The sequence below is a fragment of the Serinus canaria genome, chromosome 1 (assembly GCF_022539315.1).
Source record: "Serinus canaria isolate serCan28SL12 chromosome 1, serCan2020, whole genome shotgun sequence".
Taxonomy (NCBI): Eukaryota; Metazoa; Chordata; class Aves; order Passeriformes; family Fringillidae; genus Serinus; species Serinus canaria.
The window spans coordinates 74,192,084-74,211,072 of record NC_066313.1 but is presented as its reverse complement, the minus strand read 5'-3'; the positions used below and the strand labels follow the sequence as shown (position 1 = coordinate 74,211,072).

Here is an 18,989-nt window from a genome sequence, read left to right as displayed (position 1 = left end):
TCTCATTCCCTAGCTGATCTGTGGATCCAGATATTCATATCTATGCACTTGGAACAATCCTCATAGATCCATCCCACCAGGTAGTTATTTCCAGGACACTGTGTTCTGATAAATAATGTCCCTTACATTTACTTTCCCTATCTCCTGTGCCTCAGTACTTCGAATTCTCTTGTGGCTTACCAGCATATATTCAGGTTAGTTTTTTGCTGTGTGTGCACAAGGCCTGAGGACCTGTGCTATCATACTTTCTTATCTTTTGTGACTGCCCTGATTGTCTCTTTTAATTATGTTTAACTTGCCTGTGATAAAAGATACTGCTGTAAACTGTGGATAGGAAATGTCAGCATTTAAATGTGAGTCTGCTTTGCTGGCTGTTCAGTTCTTGCTGTAGTCAATCTAATCATTTTGGCTACAGGAGTTCAGAGAGTTTTTCAGCAGACAAACTAAGGCATCTTCAGAGTGAGCTTTTCAGGTCTTTTTGGCCCCTAGGCTATATTTCACATGGCTAGGACAAAAGTTTGCAGATGTGAAGTTCATATGTGTGCCTTCAGATGTGTTCAGTCTGGAGCTGTGTCTTATTAATGTGGTCTCTTACTTACTTTTAAATTGACTTTGTTAATGATTTAGTAGTAATATGCTGTAATGTAGGATTTTATAACCAGAAGAATCTGGTTCTTTGTGATTCCCTATAACATCCTCAGAAACTTACTATGAATTGTACTCTTTTGGCAATGTTATAATGAGCTTAGAGGGCAGGTATTACCAAATTTAAAGGATTTGTTACTCTGTGGAAATAATTTGCAATGCTCAAACCATAGTTCTGATTAATTGAAATTAGCTGGGTGGGTTAGAGCATGGTGCTGATGTGACCAAGGTCACAGGTTCAATCCATGTACAGGCTTTATGAGTCCACTTAAGTTCACTGTAGTGTTGAACTTGAGGATCCTTGTGGGTTCCCTATCTCAGAATATTCTGTGTGATTCTGTGTATGCAATAAACTCTAAAAATTGGGTTTGCATTAGGTAGCTCATAGCATTTGGCATGGATTCATGTGTCTTGGTGAAATTCAAAGTACAGTTGCATTTTAAGTGAAGCCAGCAGTGTTAATAGAAGTTGAAGCAGTAGGAGTGGATGATTTGATAGATCCTTTTCAATGTTGTACAGTCATTTTTGAAGGCAGATTAGAAAAATCCTCTTTTTTTCCTTATTGAAATCATTGTCATCATTATCGTCTTCCAGGAAAAAAATGTCAGCTGTTTTAATACACTAGTGAAAGCACAGATGAAATTTGTAAGCAAAAAAATTAAGGACTTGGGGTAAAAATATTTTATTGAGGTAGTATCTTCAGAATTACGTATTTAATGCCTCTTCATTGTCTTTAATAGGATGTTATTTAGGCCAAGTGGAAAGGCAGGAATTTCAGGTTTAATTTTTGTAGAGATAATTTGAAGAAAATTTAAAAATATAGTTATTGAAAAAAAGTTTCAATCTGAAGGATTTGTTGCTTCCAAATTTTGATATTCAATGTTTTGAAGCCAAATTTATCTCATTTAGAATTGTAGAATGATTAAGGTTGGAAAAGACCTCCAAGGCTGAGTCCAGCCTTTGCTTGATTGCCACTCTCAGTTAAACCATAGCGCCAAGTGCCACAGTCACTTCTTAAACACCTCCAGGGATGGTGACTGCACCACCTCCCTGGGCAGCCCATTCTAATGCTCAACCATCCTTTCAGTGAAAGAATTCTTCCTGATGTCCTAGCTGAACCTCCCCTGGCACAGCTTGAGGCCATTTCCCGTTGTCCTGACCGTACTTGGCAGGGAGAAGAGGCTGACCCCAACCTGGCTATGGCCTCCTTTCGGGTGGTTGCAGAGAGTATTGAGCCTCCTCTTCTCCAGGCTAATCATTCCCAGCTCCCTCATCTGCTTCTCATAGGACTTGTTCTTGAGAGGCTTTACCAACTTTGTTGCTCTTTGGGTTCTGTTAGGCTATGTATAGGTGTAGAAAACCTAGATAGGTTTTTCATCCATTGAATTTCATGTAAAACAAATTAATCCCAGCCAGCAGCTAAGAAGCACATGTCCACTCTCTGTCCTCCCCAGTAGGATGAGGAAGAGCATTAGGAAAAGGTAAAACCTGTGGGTTGAGGTAAAAACTGTTTAATCACTGAAATAAATTGAAATCTAATAATAATAACAACAGGAAAAAGAGAGGAATGAAACTTTCTCAAATGATGCACAATACAATTGCTCATCACTCACTGACTGGTGGCCAGCCTGTCCCCAAGCAGAGATTGACAACTCCCAGCCAGCTCCCCAGTTTATATACCAAGTGTGACATTCCATGGTGTGGAGTGACCCTTTGGCCACTTCAGGTCAGCTTCTCCTGGCCATGCTCCCTCCCAGCTTCTTGTGCCCCTCCCTTCTGGGAGAGCATTGGAAACTGGAAAGTCCTTGTTTCAGGGTAAATGCTACTTAGCCACAACTAAAACTTCAGTGTGTTGTCACATTATTCTCATATTGAATCCAAAATACAGCACTGTACCAGCTACTATGAAGAAAATTACCTCTACCCCTGCTGAAACCTGGACATCACATAGAATTCATTGGAAGGAGCTTTCTTGAAATGCAGATTATATACTTTTCTAATATTAGTGGTTTTTTCTAGTGAATTACAGCAAACTCAGCCTTTCTAAATAATGAATTTTAAGGAGGAGAGGGCAGAAAGAAGGTACTAGAGGCTTTAAGAGCAAAAGATTTTTTTTATTACAACCATGTTAGGGTTGTAAAGAAGGAAATGAGATGATGGAAGCTGCTTATGAAAATTGAGTATGCCTCTAGAATGAGAATTGAAGCTTAATTAATTCCAAACCAATGTTCTGTCGCTTTTGTCATTCCCAGACACCATCCACCTACCTTCTTACTCAGAGTAATTTTGACTTTGAAAATAAAAGATATGCAGGGAGCGAGGAAGCTACTTCACATGTTGTATCCATTCATATACTCTTGTTTATCATATATTGTTAAGGAAGAAATAAAATATGTTGAGAGTAGCCCAAAGAATAACACCTTCAGAAGATTTTTTATTTATGTAAATTGCATGGTTGGAGTGTTTCAAAACTAAATGTTAGGAAATCTAAATGTTAGGAAATTATCTGTAAAATAATGCTCTATTCAGGCCTCTCCATATAGCTTTTTTGAGTGGGTTTTTATATTGCTGAAAATAATTTCAATATCCACTAGTGCTATTAAGCTCTCTTTTGTTGATGGTTTTTTTGGTGTTATTAGGCCTCTGAATTTGTAGGAAAGGAAATAGTTATTAGTGGACAACACTGAAGACTTTTGAATGCCAAGCAGCACTGGCATTAATACTTGCTTATTATGTATTATAGGTAGATATGCCACATCATTAAGCGCTAAATACTAAAAGTTTGTCTTGTCTTTTTTTTTTTTTCTCTCTTTGACAGATTCAGAGTACTCCTATTACAACTTAATCTTGAAGAAAGCAGGACAATTTTTATCCAATTTGCAAATCAATCTGTTGAAGTTTGCACTTTCCATACGGGCTTACTCTCCAACTGTTCAGATGTTTCAGCAGGTGACAGTATTGCCTGATATATTTGGTACATGATTGAATGAGGTATTTTGACTAAACAATGTTCATTGTTACAGTTCAGTAAAATATATGCCAGTATTATTTGGAATCAAATGTGATAAAAGTGATGCTTTATAAGCTGGTTATATTGATAGGAACAAATACTCATGTTCAGTTGGGTGGATACCATTCCCTTCAGGGTAGTTTTTTTTGCAATTGTTCACTTTTGAAAACTAAGATCATGGGGATCTTTTGCATTACTTCAAATAATCCTGTGGGAATTCAGATGTTTCCAAAGTAGGACATTTCCTGTAGCTTCAAGTAATTTACATTTGCTATTTAGTGGATTTGTCATCTTTCTCATTGTTTTAGTATTTTAAAAAGTTGAAAAATTAGAAAAACGGGCTTTATTAAAGAAAAAGTGAGGGGACAAATTTACTGTGCCTCTAAACCTAAAATTGCTACTCTTCCTTTTGGTAATTCCACCTTTAGTATAAGGTGAGAAGTCCATGTTTCTGAAAGGTAATAAGCTGTAATAAAATTAGGGAGTTTTGCAGGTGTTCTCTGGAGGAATATCATAATCTCAGACTCCTGTCTTTTTTTTACCTTTCAGCTGGTGAATCCAGACTCACTGACATGCAGTCACATGATTCCACTTCATATTGGAATAGCTGAGTAGAGTTTTTAAAAAAAAAGGAAGGGAATGGGAAAGAGAGAATATAAAAAATTGACATTATTTGTTTGGGATTTATTGGTTAAGAAGTCTCATCTTCGGATTTTAACGTGATTGCTGATAGCAACCAAAGTTAAAAATATCTGAGTACAGGCTGTGATTTTAGCTTGTGGAGATGATTTCTCAGTCCTGGCTTTACAGAACATAAATGTACTTTTCATTTTCTGGAGTATGACTGCATTTAATAGACTACATCTCACAAAGGTTATAGAGTCTGAATCTGTTAATTTTTTTCTTTTTTTTAATTTTCCCCCTACATGTACCCAGTTTTCAATGGGCTTAATTAGAAACACAGCTTAATGGCAGCTGTTGAGTTATTTTAATCAAAGGGATGTGAGTTTAAGTGCAATCAAAGCATTCTGGTTGAGTATAATTGTTGAAATATTAGATTGCAGCTGATGAACCTCCACCAGAAGGCTGCAGTGCATTTGTGGTTATCCATGAGAAGCACACCTGTAAGACTAATGAAATAAAAAAGCTGCTGAAGAAGGCTACTAAGAGGTAAATATAATGATTTGGTTTAAGAGGAAAAATAGATTACTAAAGAGCTTAATATTAGTAGAGTTCATCAGTTATGAAACAAAGTAGAGTAGGTTTTAAAATAAATTCATAGACCTTTGATCCTCTAATCATATGGACCTTTTTGTATTCCTTTTTTTTTTTTTTTTTAACATGGCATAGTCAGGTTACAGTGTACTTTTCTACACAAACTTGGAGTTTCACATGTCTGACACAGGTCTGTCAGCAGGGTACTTTATAGTCAGTTTCACTGCAGTTGATGTCTGGGATGCAAGGGCTTGGCATAGGAGCAGAAGAGGAGTCTACCTCATAGACAGGGCATAGAAAGGTATAACCTTTCCTTGCCTCTTCCTGGATTTTCTGCCTATCAAGCCTTTCTGCAGGTTTTGTCTTGTGGTAACTAACATCAGTCCAGAATTAATTTGAGCTCTGAAATAAAATGTGTAGAACCTATCAAAATACCAGTAACAGAATAATGAAAGTGTAATGTTTAATCTCCATTTAAAAAGAAAAAGATATTATTTGGTGGTTTTTTGAGACCTCTGTGTAATTTTTTTTCTTTTTTCTTTCCCTGCAATGGTCACCATGATATACATTAGTGTTCATACCCTCACCCACTTCATGGAGATATGCAGAGCTGAAAGATTATTTAGTAGGGTATATTTCCTAGATTTTGCTTTTTGTCAAATATAAACTGGGGGGGGGGAAACCCTGAAAAGCTATGAATTTGTTTCTTTAGGGGTTGGTTGCTTCTGGAAATAATTTTGTATTCTACAGGTGTGATTTGTGGTATATTCCAAGTCCATTGATATAATTACAACCTACTAAATTATTGTCTTTTGTCTATTCAATAGCCAAGGTTTCTGTAAAAACAACTCACTGCCTAGCTTACAGTGTCCCAATTTTACCAACTATATTCTTCTAAAAAAGAAGTATGTCTAAAAAATGTCTTTTTTTCCTAGAAAAAATCCAAAATGTACTACAGATAATTTTATATGTTGATTTCTTGTGGCCATATATTAAGGCATCATGAGACCATAACATTTTATTTCAATGTCTGAATATAGTAAACTTTTAAAGCAATTAACTGGATTCAGCATATTCTCCTCTCTGGAGATATTATTTCCAAATTTACAAAGTTCTGGAAGATCACAATAATAAACAGTAGAATCCTGAATTATTTAGAATTGAGAGAGTTAGACTTGTAGAAATCATTAAGAACTTGCAACAAAACTGAAGTTTGTTAATTTGATTGGTCTTCTATTTTCAATATCTTTGCAGTTAGTGACATCACACCATTCACAGTTGGAGGGACAAAATCTTGATAAATTTTCCCTCCTTCTCACCACACCAAAAGTAGTTGTGTCACTAAAATATTTAGAGTACCTGGAGCTAGACTGAGAAAAACATGTTCACATTCACATGTTCAGGTAATTGTTCCCACTGTTAGTTCCATTTGTACTCTGGGTTGCGGATGCTTCACCTGTGCTGATGGTATTTAGGCTAGGTGATGATGATAGGGCTGTGCTCCTCTTTGTTTTCTACCGGGTGAACAAATGATGTAAGGGACAGTGTACTGTCTCACAGCTGGTTGCTCCAAACCAGTCATTCTTTTTCTGTCTTTTCTTAGGAGATCTTTTTGATTTATTGATTATTTTTTTATTTCCAAGTATTTTCCTTTGTATTCCTTTCTATGTCTTCTGTCTGTCATGACTCTTCCAGTTTAGCCAGGTCAATTTAAGCTATGCTTTCAGTTGTTCATCACATTTGGATGACGATGTTAGAAGTGTCCTGACTTTAGGGACTGATAATTTCAAATCTCACTGGAAGAGAAAGAAGAGGCTGCAGCATTCTTTTTGCGTGGATTCATCATCTCAACCGAACATTCAGGAAGTCTCAGGCTCTTTGAGCTAAGGAGAGCCCAAATATTCTGCATGTCAAGGTTAAGGTTTTGCTTCATTCAGTCCTTTATGCAACAGCAACTGTGATTGTCTTTTGCCTTTTCAGCCGTGTTGGACTGTGTGGGTCTAATAGGAAATATTTTGTGTGGAGGTGCAATGGCTCCACAGCTCAAGGGCTCTCTAGGTGTGTCAAAGAACACATGGTTAAATGCTTGGGATTGCTTATCTTGCTAACTGTCCAAAACACAACACTGAGGTTTCTGGGGCTGTTGCTGTGAAGAGCAGAACCATTAATAGAAGTCACATTTTGCACGAAACAATCAGTGCCTTACATTTGTCAGTACATGTTTGCTGTCTTCTCTCCCATTGCTTCTTCATCATCTGTTTAATTTTTTTATCATTTTCTTTTTGTCTGCCCAGCTGTTCTTCCTTGTCTTTCAGGCAGCTTTCTTATGAGTATCTTTTATGGCAGGAAATTAATTACCTTTCAGTTCTAAGAGCAGGAGAATCAATTACTTGTCACTACTATTCAGTGTTGAAGAGAAACAAAGAAGAGAGGCTTATCTTGGATTTACAAGGGCTGAACACTTTACTTCTCAACCCAAGGTCATTAGAGGAGCTCTGTGCAGTGTTATTTCATTATAGCACTTAATGAACATGAAGCATCTCCATTGTGATATGTGACTGTCACTATTCAGGTCATGGCAGCACTCAGTAACCACCTTAGTTGGTTGGGTGAAGTAGTGTGGATAAAGTTAGTTAGAAAAAGAGAATCTCACTTGGTTGAGGTTTTCCACTTGAAAACAACCTGTCCCTCCCCATTGAAAGGGACAGCTCTTGTCTCTCTGGTTATGAGAAGGAAGTTGCACAAGTCACATCCCACACATATGCTTGTATTGGGGCAAATCTGGATCAATTGTTCCGCAGAGGTGACTCATTCAAGAGTCGTTTCAGACTTCTGGATCTCGCCTATTTGTTCTGCCTTGTCCTGTGATAGTCCCATCCTAGCAGTGGGACAGCTTGCCTGATATTTCTGTAACACCCAACTACCTGTACCCAAGTTAATTCTTAAACTGGGCCCTCCTTTTATTTCTGCCTTACTAATGAGTCCTTGATTGCACACCTACCAAACTTACATAGGACATTGATGTTAAAACCCTGAGTAACCTCTTACAGATTACTCCTGCTTGAAGTGAGGATTTGCAGCACATTACCTCCAAAGGTTACCTTTGCAGTGTAAATTATCCTGTGGTTTTTTACATTGAATATGTTCCAAAGATCTACATCACAGAAACTGTGGTGTTCTGCTCACACCTTTCGAGCATGGCTCTTCACTGAGTGTCTGCCACACACAGTTCTGTACTGTGTGTTGAATTAGTGTTTCCTAGATTGTCTTGGGCATGCTTAGAGACAGTTTAGTGGTCTTTTGATTGTCAGTGCAAAGACAGCTTTGAAAAAGTGTGCTCATCAATAATTAGTACCTTGAGTGTATTACTCAATCATATCCTCTGTTACTTCTCCATCTTTCCTAGGTTTTATTCAAAAGATGTCTTTATTCATCTAAGAAATCATTGCAGCATAACTTTTCTAGTCCTGGTTTTCAATTAGCAGTGTAGGTAGGCAGTCAAAATTAGCTAAATTAACAGAGCCTGATGGTTTCAAAATAGTTTAAAGCCAGTTAGTTTCCAGGTGTGTTGACAGCTTTCTCAAACTTCACAGAATCTCCCACTGCTACTCTGTTACTCACTGATTGCTCTGTGCATCTCTGAGAGATGTAATGTATCATTCAAATTAAAAGTTTCAAGCTGTTACGGATGCACAAAATCTCCAAGTGCTATGTTTTTCGTATGCTTTGTGTTATTATTTGATAAAATATATTTCAGTTATTTATAGCTGCTGCTGGTTTTTCAGTTTCTTATACTTTAATTTGTGAATTTGTTATTCTGGGTTTGTTTGTGAGCAATCATGCTTATTTTATGATGATTTTTACATGGCTTGTATACTTTTAGCATATAAACACTTACTAGTTCTTTTAATTATGAAGTAGAAAAACTGCCACTGTTTTAATTAATTTTGTGACTTCTTAATATCACCATTATTTGTTTTAAAACCAGACCCAGGCCATATCTTTTTAAGGGAGATCATAAATTCCCAACTCTCAAAGAGGATGGCCCGGTGGTTATTCTGTATGCAGAAATGGGCACAAGAGACTTTGTCAAATTCCACAAGATTTTATCTGAGAAGGCACAAAAGGAGGAAATTGTTTATGTTCTCCGACATTATATTCAGGTATGCAATTCAAATCAACATTGTTTCAGTAAACATCAACATTGTTTCAGTGAACTGTTAGCATTCTGTCTTTGCTTTGCTTGCTTTTTGACAAAACACTCTTTCTACATTTATTTTTGCGTTTGCCTAAATTATGTGTAATACACATGATTTTCTAATATTAGGAAGTTTTCTAATATTAAACACCCTCTAGGTAATTCACCAGGTACAAACTATGAAGCCAGGAAAGCATAGTAATGTTCCAAATCCTGCATGCAAGCACTGACTGCATTACTGATCTTGAAATACCTCTTTTTTGGTTTTATGTCTGGGTTTTGTACAGTGTAAGATCTTGGGCGAAACTTGGTGCAGCAGACTGCACATATTAGTTACAAGAATTAGAAAAATGGAGAGTAGAATAGAGAATCAAACTGAGAAATTACCAATTATATTTTTTACATGTTCTCCAGATAATCTCATGTTCATTGAGATACAGCAGCATGGACTATCATGCTGACATCATTGACCAGTTTTAAAATGTTTGTTCTACAGTGTCACTATTTGAAACATGGTTTCTGAATTCTTAGCTTACTCTTTTCCCTTACACAAACCAAGAAAAATACCAGTACATGGAACTGTATTGTCCCCAGTTTTGATTATTGGAAGGCTTTTGTGATTTATATTCAAAGTACAGCTCTTAAGTAGTGTGACTAATCTGAGAATAATCTGATGGACTGAGAGGTTGCTGTGATTTTTGTAGACCAGGAATTTCAGGGAGATGAGATATGTAGTTTGCAGACTTTGAGCTGTTTGCTCACAGTAATGAAATAGAGAATTTGAGGAAACCAGTCTTGAATTCAAAGTTGTATGAGATTTAGTTTTTAATGAACTTTGTTCTTTTATGCTTTTATTTCAATGAAATGCCTACTTGCATATTAAATGTCTCGTTGCTCTGCCTGGCTCATGCATCATGGTCTCCCCAAGTGCGTGTTGTCTTCTTGCCTGTGCCTTTTCTTTCTTCAGACCTCTCTTCCCTTTTCTTCCTTCCTCACAACCTCTATTTTTGTTCTTTGGTACATACTGGGATGGATTTTCCCTCCTTTTTTACATTAAATACGAGAAGAGGGAACATTGATAACAGAAGAGGTAGGGTCTTTCTGCTGTCTCTTTCTTTTTAAAACCAGTATCACTGAGTCTACTTATGGAGTGCTCTCTGCTCCCTCTGCCTTGAGTTTTGCTTGGAGGATGGGCAGAGAAGCCTCCCAGTTCTGCTGGGTTTTCACTTGTCTGGAGGATTCTCAGTACAGAAAGGTTCTTAAAAATTGCAAGCTAAAGCTCAAAAGGCTTTCAAGAAATCGCTGCTGTGCATGTGCAAATTGCATTTTGGAAAGGGGATTTGCATACATTTGGGTCAAATTAGAACATGTATTCTGTAATAAGTATGTTTTGTGTAATGACACTATTGAATGTCAAACTTCCACTCCAAAGTTAGAAGTAGCTGTTGTTTGTTTTTAATAAGTGGCAACCTGTTTTTCACAGTGATACTTTAATACATTTTATTAATACTTCTTGCAGAAAGTGATTAATTGTTTTATCAAACTTTTTTAAAGCGTAAGTCTGATGCAAAAATAGAGAGTTTCCTCTTGACATCCTGGAAGTCTGACAACATTACAAAGAAATGAGTATCAGTTGAAAATGTGAATTGTGAGGCATCAATAATTGTGTAGGGTGCTATGAGCTGTGCCTGTTCTAGTCCCTCTTTTAGTATTGTGTGAAACTACAATTTTGACCAGCCTTTCTGTGATTTGCAGGAGATAAAGGACATTGTCACCTTCTTTTACATGCCTTCTCAGTGGACTGTCAATATGCCTCGCACTTTGAATTGAAAGATGAATTTCAGTAATGACTTAAATGTCATAACATTTCCAAGTTACAATATTAGATGTTATTAATCTCCTTTAAATACATTTTCTAAGTTATGTTTTTTTCTTCTGTTAAAATAATATCATCAAGCAGAAACCAAATTCCAGGAAAATGTATTTATCTGGATATGGTGTGGAACTTGCAATAAAGAGTACAGAATATAAAGCAGTGGATGACATGCAGGTTAAAGGTATGTGGGTTTTTCAGTTGATTTGATATCTTGCTGGAGATACTATTGAAATGCATTAAAATCTCAGTTTGTACAATGTTCAGTCATTAATGTTTTAAAGGTTATACTTAATTTCTGTCTGCAGAAGGAAATCTCAGGTATTAGGAACTAAGAAACCAAAATACATTAGAACATTTGTAAAGGTCTGTGCTTAGGACACAGTCATTTTTCTAACCTCGAATTGGTGGTTTTTGTGGCTCTTCAAAATACAATCTCGTCTTCCTCCTCTCAGTAATTTTAAGATTGTTTACTTAAGTTTGAAGATTATTTGTACTTCAGTTACTTTATGACTGTTGGCATCGTTCATATTCTAGTGGCTACATTATTAGTGTTTCAGGGCTGAGGAGACTGAATTTTTCATTCTTGAATTTCTGTGGAAATACTTTCACAGTCTTCTGTAGAAAAGATGTAGAATAGAATTTAGAATTTGTACTAGTGCACATTACAACGTATTGAAATAAGACATTTACTATAGAAAGTGCTAACTACAGCATGGGGACACTGAGAAATTACTTTGCAGGGACATTCACAAAATAAAAGGAAAGTTAACTCTCTTTCGTAAGACTAAGGTTTAATGACCTTTGAGTCATGTCAAAAAATAGTTTAATTTTTTGAGAGGTGAGGAATCTGATCTACAATTTACATCAAATGCCAGCTGGAGGTTCAAATGCTTTAAGGTTATCAGGCTTTTCAAGTGTAAATTTGGTAGTAGTTGACTGATGAGAGTTATACCTTATCATTTAATCAAACTGAGAAATGGCTGTTTTGTGAAGTGAATTGTTAAACCACACCTATTGAATTTTATATAAAAATTGTTACCACTGAATAAATTATATTAAAAATTAATTTTGATGTTGCAAAGTTCTCTAGAGTAATTAATTTGGATGCCAAAATATGTAAGTATAAATTTAATTAAAACTACCTCTGAGAATGACAACTTTGTGATTGTGTATTTCTCTATTGTCTGCATGTGTTATGTATTCAGGAGCAAATGAGACAAAAGAAGAGGAAGATGAGGAAGAAGAGGAGGAAAGTGATGTCCAAGGATTTCTCTTTGGCAAATTAAAGTGAGTTGATATAAGTTATAATTAAACTTCTACATTTGTTTCTGGAACCTCAACCAGTTGGGTTTTTTTAATAGAATAATTGAGATTTGTGTTGGAAATTACTTCATTTGGTGGAAATTGTGATTTTTTAATTTTTTATGTCATGTGAACATAAACATGCAATGGTCATTTATTCTGTTAATTTCAATGTATTGCTTATTTTTCTAATTATCTTAGAATGTATACAGTAAACTTTTAAAATTAAAAATATCTGTCTGGCTAACACTACCAAAAACTTAGAACATTTTGATTTCACATTTGTTAGATAGAATCAAAATGTTGGTTTTCAAAATGCAAGAGTAGCACAAGAAATCCAAACACATGTGCTGTATCTCCATAAGGTGTTTTTAAGAAGGATAGTAATGGATTTCGTAGAGTTAAGGAGTGATACTTCTAGGAAGATGGGCTTATTATAAGATACCATCTCATTCTGGAGTTTGTGAGTTTGTATTCTCTTCCATCAGGAACTCTTATCTCCACACTGCAGTCTGTTAAATAAAATTGAATGTTACCCTACTGAGCACTCCTTCCAGTCCTCAGCTGGATTCATTTTGTGGTATCAGTCATGCAAAATGCTTCCCTTTTCCTGTAACAGATCCATGTCGTGGATCATAGATTTTTTTCTTCAGCAAAATACCTCGAGGTTGTGGGTCTTCCCTAGATGTCATTCTCTCATTATTTAAAACAAAATGTAAACTTGTTTGTAAATATTGTCACTAAACTGTAAATCTCAGAGTTCAGAGCTGCTAATTCTGCCTAAATTCTTGAGAGCCCATCCCCTCCCTTCCTGCCTTTTTGTTCTCAAACATGTTGAGGTAGAGGTGCACTCAGATCTTGAGGCTTCCCCGTTGTTTCACCTATATGTTTGAGATTCTGCACGGCAGGTAATACCAAATGCTTATGCCATATCTTTATCTGAGCTTCTTTTCTCTTTGTGTTTTGCTAGGTTTAGCTCTACTTAGTCTGTTGATTCTCCACTGTGACTGATTTGTGAAGCTGTCAGATAATTTTGTCTTTTTGATATTGTTTCTAGATTCATTGGTTTTTTTTCCTCTTCTCCTTTTCATACAGGAGGTGAAATAGATGTTTCAGTAGTCTGTAAATTGTCCCTCTGTTACAGCAATGTCAAAAAAGTTTTACTTTTCTCAGCTGTGAAATAGTTATGAATGTAAGCAGAAGACATAAAATGTTTACAAATTTAATGGAGAATTTTTTCAAGCATATCTTATAGCAGGCTCTGAAATATCTGTCCTCAAAACTTCTTTACCTACCTATTATGTTTTCAAAACAAATAGCTAAGCTTTTGTGTACTATGTTCTTTAGCTCTGACAGATGATTTGTGTGCTCAGTAGATTGATTTTGTCAGTGCTGCCAGTTTATAAAACATGTTCTCAACGTTGTATTGCCTATAACCTCTTGTAGTTAATGCCACAAAGAATGCATTCCGTTACAGTCTATATATAGTACAGTTAGTTATACATCATCCTATTGTAAGCTAAATAAAAAGTTACCTGTATGGTATGTTAATACTGTCCCATCTTTGACTTCATTTATTCCATCTAAATTTATGTGGATGTGGCATGTTTTGAGACAGATCACCACAAAATAAGTGAACCCCTGGTATCTAGTAAGAATTTCCTTACAGAGAGAGTTGTCAAGCATTGGGGCATGGTTGAGTTGCCATGCCTGGGTAGATGTGGCACTTAGGGACATAGTTTAGTGGTGGACTTGACAGGGCTGGCCTAATGGTTGGACTAAAGGACCTTATAGTCCCTTTCTGACCTAAATGATTCTATGATTCTCTTTAGCTGGGGTTTAGCCCTCAGAAATCACCTTTTCTCACCCAAAATCTGTATTTTTGTTTCAGTAATAAATTAAGTTCATTCTTGGTTGTTATCCTAAGAATACAATATTAGCTGTAAGCAGTTCTGTGGATAAGAGCAGACGCTGATGAATGTAATTGATTCTTTTTTGTAATAAAATGTTTTATTGTAGACAGATGTATCCTGATCTGAAAAGCAATCTGATGGAGTTTAAAAAACATCTGATTGAAACTACTAACAGCATGGAACCGCTGAAGGTTTGGGAGATGCAGGGTATGTGTTGCATTTTATTTTTAATTAACACGATACTCATTACTATTTCTTTTGTTATTTTAATGTATTGATATTATGATAAAAGCTTCTTTTAAAATAATAGACATAATTTCATAAAAAGCCCTTAATACCTCAAGTGTTTAAAAGGCATGTGCTGATACCTTGTATTGTATGCTAGAAATTAAAGGACCATTGAAGTAATTTTATAAGATGGAGAGATATAGTGCCTGTTTTTCTGCCTGATGTATCAGCTCAGGTATTGTAACTTGTTTTAGATACTTTGTTTAGAGGTCAGGCAAAAGATATAATTTTGACATGACTTCTAGGTTAGGATGAAATACATGTTAGGACAGCTTGTTTAATTTAATTTATAAATTTTATCAATATACTCGAGTTCACATTGATGCATTTTTTTTTATATATTATCAAGTGGAAGAACATGGTTTTGAAAGCTTTCCTGTAGAAAAGGAAAACAAATACATTGATTGCTAAAGCTTATGTGCTGATTACTTGCAGGACATTCTGTAGCTTGAATTAAAGGTAAATCTTTGATAAAATGTAACAACATTCAAGTTTATGCAAGTAAATTTTCCCCTTTACAGTCTTCAGCTTTAGAGGACAACCTGATCAAAATTATTTTGTATATTGGTGCAGTGAAGGAGACTGAGCAATCGTCTGAGCTTCAGTTTCTTTTGGGACCCTGATGTTACAGAGCTTGCTAGCAATGTCCAGTCTGATATTAGCTGTGTGAGATAAGTGTAGTTCACTTGCAGTCGTTTATCAGTGAAGTTCAACTGCAGTATTTATCTTTGTCCAAAATTAAAAACAATTGAAAAATACTGCTTTAAAGTTCTCTTGAGAAATCTACTTTGGAAAAAAAATAGGAAAAGAAAATAATGGGTTGGACTATTTTTCTTTTTGTGTGTAATTGAATGCCACGTGGCTGACATTAAAGCTGAAGCAGACATGAAACTTCAATCCCTTAAATGTCTACCTTCAAAAGACAGCACAAGGTCTCTGTTTAGTGGTAGTCTTTTCTGTGGTGTTATGGGTACATATATAAAAAAGGAAACTGGTGCTGCTCTCCAAAGAATCAGTTCTTAGTGTTGAAAGTAGTTAAGTGTTGGGATGCTGTTAATTTATGTCAGGAGGACTTGTAGTGGCTTATGGTGCAGGGTCTTCAGTCTTCAGCCCCCACATTTTTTGGTGCAGATGTTTTGATACCCTTACTGCTGACATGGCAGGGTGCTTTCTCTAGATCATTCTTAATGACTAATTATAATGGCTGAATTAATGGCTCAGCTTCTCTCTGATTTCCTTTAATTAGCTTCAAAGTAAAAATCTAGCTAAATTTAAGCAAAACTACTTCAGCTATAGGGCATACTTCTATTTATAAGTGAACCTAAACACCATTCAAGAGTTGTCTTTCAAGAGCTTTTATATTTTAGGTAAGTAATTAGTAAGTACTTTTTCCTCAAGGTGCCTTACACAACGCTCTCAGCTGTGTTAGGGTGCTGCAAGGGGAGGTCTGTAAGTGACAGCTCTGACCGGAGATAACCAAGGAGGTAAAAAGATGTCAGTTGGCCTCACTGGTATTTGGATCCTAGCTGTTCAGCATAAAATGGAAATTATTAACAGTTTATGAAGGGTTTTAAGTGACCCAAGTTTACAGCTTCCTCACTATCTGCAGTAACAGCAGCAACTGGGTGTTCCCACAGGGCTTCAACAGATCACAACTTATTTGGCTGTTGAAAGGGTCCTGAAACCTACTTTTGATTTCTTTTCTTGTTAAAAGTATTAAGAAATAGAAGTTAACTTTCCACCTCTCGCTCACCTATTTTTTTTATCCATGAAGTATCTTAATCAGGCTAAACTGGGGATGTCTTATTCACTTTGATCCAGTCTTCCTTTTTTTAAATTTTATTTTTCTTCCTCCATCCTAGATCTTAGCTTTCAAGCAGCTGCTCGAATTATGTCTACGCCTGTTTATGATGCCTTAAAGGTAATGAAAGACATTGCTCAGAACTTCCCAATAAGAGCCAGGTATGGTATTTGGGCTTTTTTTTTTTTTTCAAATGCTATCTTTATGTTTGTATTTGACTGTAATGATAATAACACAGATTTATATCCAAATCCTGCAGTCACGTGTTCATGTTTGACAGCTTGCTAGATGGATTCCAGGCAATTTCATTGAGTAGAAGATAACTCCAGGGAGAGCTCATGATCCGTCTCTTAAATGTTTCCTGTCTGATGCAGGAGATGCCATGAGGACATGCTAATCATTACTTGAGGCTATGCTAATTACTATTACTTTAGGACATGCTAATCATTCCTTAGTTCTCATGGATTTCACTGGGCTGATATTTTCCCAGGTGAAAACTTCTGTTGAATTAGTAGCAGAATTAGTCACAGTAGGAAGAGGCAGAATACCATTAATAAATTTTGTGGGGGTCCACACACATTAGTTCTAAGCACAATGTTGGTGTCAAGACTGGGCCCTGGTTGTTGTATGGTAGTGTTCTTACTGGGGAAGATCTGTCTTCCATAACAGATACCTAAAAAAAGTTCAAGAGAAATATTAAATAAATCGACATGTCCTGATTTTAGCTATCTGAATATGAAAAATTGTTCTTCCTGTAAGCCAGTAGTACTGTGATTGAGAAATGCTTTTCTTCATACTTATTAAGTTCTTCATGTAATCCTATCAGCAATATTTGCTTGAATTACTGAATTAAATGTGATGCTAAATAGGGTTCTTAACACAGTGTGCTTTCACATTTTGCCACTCTTGTTTAATTATCACAGTATTTCATTGTCACCCCATTGTCTGTTGGAGAAAATCTACACCATAATGGAAAAACTACCATGGTAATATCTTGTGTCAAGGAAGCAAAATGCCTATTAAAATGCCTGAAGCATAATTATTATGAAATGATATGGTATAAGTTTGCACTTAGATTAGCAATCAGAAAATTCAGCTTTCCGGTAGGAGATAGTGGAAGTGTACATAATGTCAAACTTCCAAGTCCAGTTCTGTTCTTTAAAGGACAGGAAAAAAGTCATTTTGAAGTGTGCCAGGTGACATTTAAATCATGGATTTTACAAGTCATTAAATCATTACATTCCACTCCAACTCCCGCTGTGTATTTGTGGCATTAGAGAGCTCAATTCATCCACTCTTCAAGTATTTTCTGGGTAAAAGTATAAGAAGACTTTAAAATTATTAAAAGGGGAATCACTGTTTCTGTCCTGCGTGACTTATTCTAACATGCTAATCTAGCATGTTATTTTTAACATAAGAAAGTACAAATATTTAAATAATTTAAATTTAGTAGGTCTGCATTGACAGCTTAAAGGGGCATTGTGTAAAGATAATGCACAGACTAAATTTCATTAATAGTCTAATCATGCTTAACCTGATGAATCAAAATACTAGTTTGGAAAAAAAAGATTGAATTAACAGGAAATGAAGAGATATTGCTTAGTCACTTTAGATAAATAGCCAGTTGTTATAATAACAGTGTTTTTAAACTGTGAAAGTTTCAGACAGTTTTTATATGAAAACAACCACTTTATTGCACAAAACTTGGTTTTAAAAGGCTGTATGCAAATTTTAGAACTGTAGTTATGAAAATAAAATACTGCACATTTCTTAAAAATGGAGTTCCTTAAACCTTAAAAAAACAATTAATATACCATTCCTCTGAATTTTTTTTTTTTCTAATTTGCCACCTGTATTTTTCTGTCTCAATATTTCCAGTTGAAAAGGTTAGTCTGAGGTAGATTTTACAAAATGTCATCAGATGTAGACAGCTGATATATGTCATGGCAACATTTTGCTAATTCTTTTTATAAGGTATTTTTCATCTTTGATTTGTTCTATACTTGTCCTATAATTGCATTCTTAAAGAGCATATAATTAGGTATTATAATGCTCTGTTGCTTGCTATTTATTAATCATTCACAAATGTTAACAAATGACCCTGTGAAAGGTTTCCTTTTTTCCCCTCAACCTTCAGTACTACATGGCTACATGTTCTTCCAGGTAAGAATAAAGATGCATAAAATTATAGAGAATATTTCAACCTCAGGGGGATTCAGGAATATTCCTACATCATGTAGAAAGATAAATAGTGTCCATTTACTTTCAACCACTGAAGTGTTTCTCTTTAGTTAGAGTCTTTCACTTGACAATTACGAAAATATAAGTAAAAATTTTGTGAAGCTCTGAACAAATTGAACAAAAGAGGGAACTCAAAATGAGCAGATGTCTTTCATAGGTATGCTTGTTACCTCAGGTTGGCAGGGTATCCTTTCCAAGGATCAACCATCACACTTTCTGCATAAAATTATGCTAGAATCCTGCAATGTCAACTGCCATGCATGAACAAGGAGCTGTCTAATGATTCCTTGGATTGCTTTCCTATTACTAGAAAAGCTGTCTAAAGCTTACCTTTTGTTGATGGCTATTTTATTTCCTTGCAAATGTTGGACCACCTTTGAATTTTCCTTTGTCTTTTTATTATTTTCCTATGTATGTTTTATTTTTCTGCCTAACTGCTCACAGTAGGAGCCATTTGAAAATATACAGGTTGTCCTTTTTATCTGTGCATTTTTTATCAA

At 35.6% G+C, this 18,989-nt stretch overlaps 1 protein-coding gene across 4 annotated transcripts in view; it reads left to right on the top strand.

Annotated features, from left to right (window-relative positions):
* UGGT2 (UDP-glucose glycoprotein glucosyltransferase 2) overlaps window positions 1-18,989 on the top strand; it is a 76,078-nt gene that overhangs the window by 6,657 nt on the left and 50,432 nt on the right. For 2 of the 4 annotated variants that reach the window (XM_030234942.2, XM_030234944.2), the window contains exons 3-9: window positions 3,464-3,594; window positions 4,713-4,825; window positions 8,859-9,033; window positions 11,026-11,125; window positions 12,150-12,231; window positions 14,266-14,366; window positions 16,310-16,409. In XM_030234942.2, coding sequence (XP_030090802.1) covers window positions 3,464-3,594; window positions 4,713-4,825; window positions 8,859-9,033; window positions 11,026-11,125; window positions 12,150-12,231; window positions 14,266-14,366; window positions 16,310-16,409 — 802 coding nt within the window. Of the gene's footprint in view, window positions 1-3,463; window positions 3,595-3,618; window positions 3,637-4,712; window positions 4,826-8,858; window positions 9,034-11,025; window positions 11,126-12,149; window positions 12,232-14,265; window positions 14,367-16,309; window positions 16,410-18,989 lie in introns of those variants that run through there. The other 2 variants (XM_009085680.4, XM_050982191.1) reach the window with 2 other exon arrangements.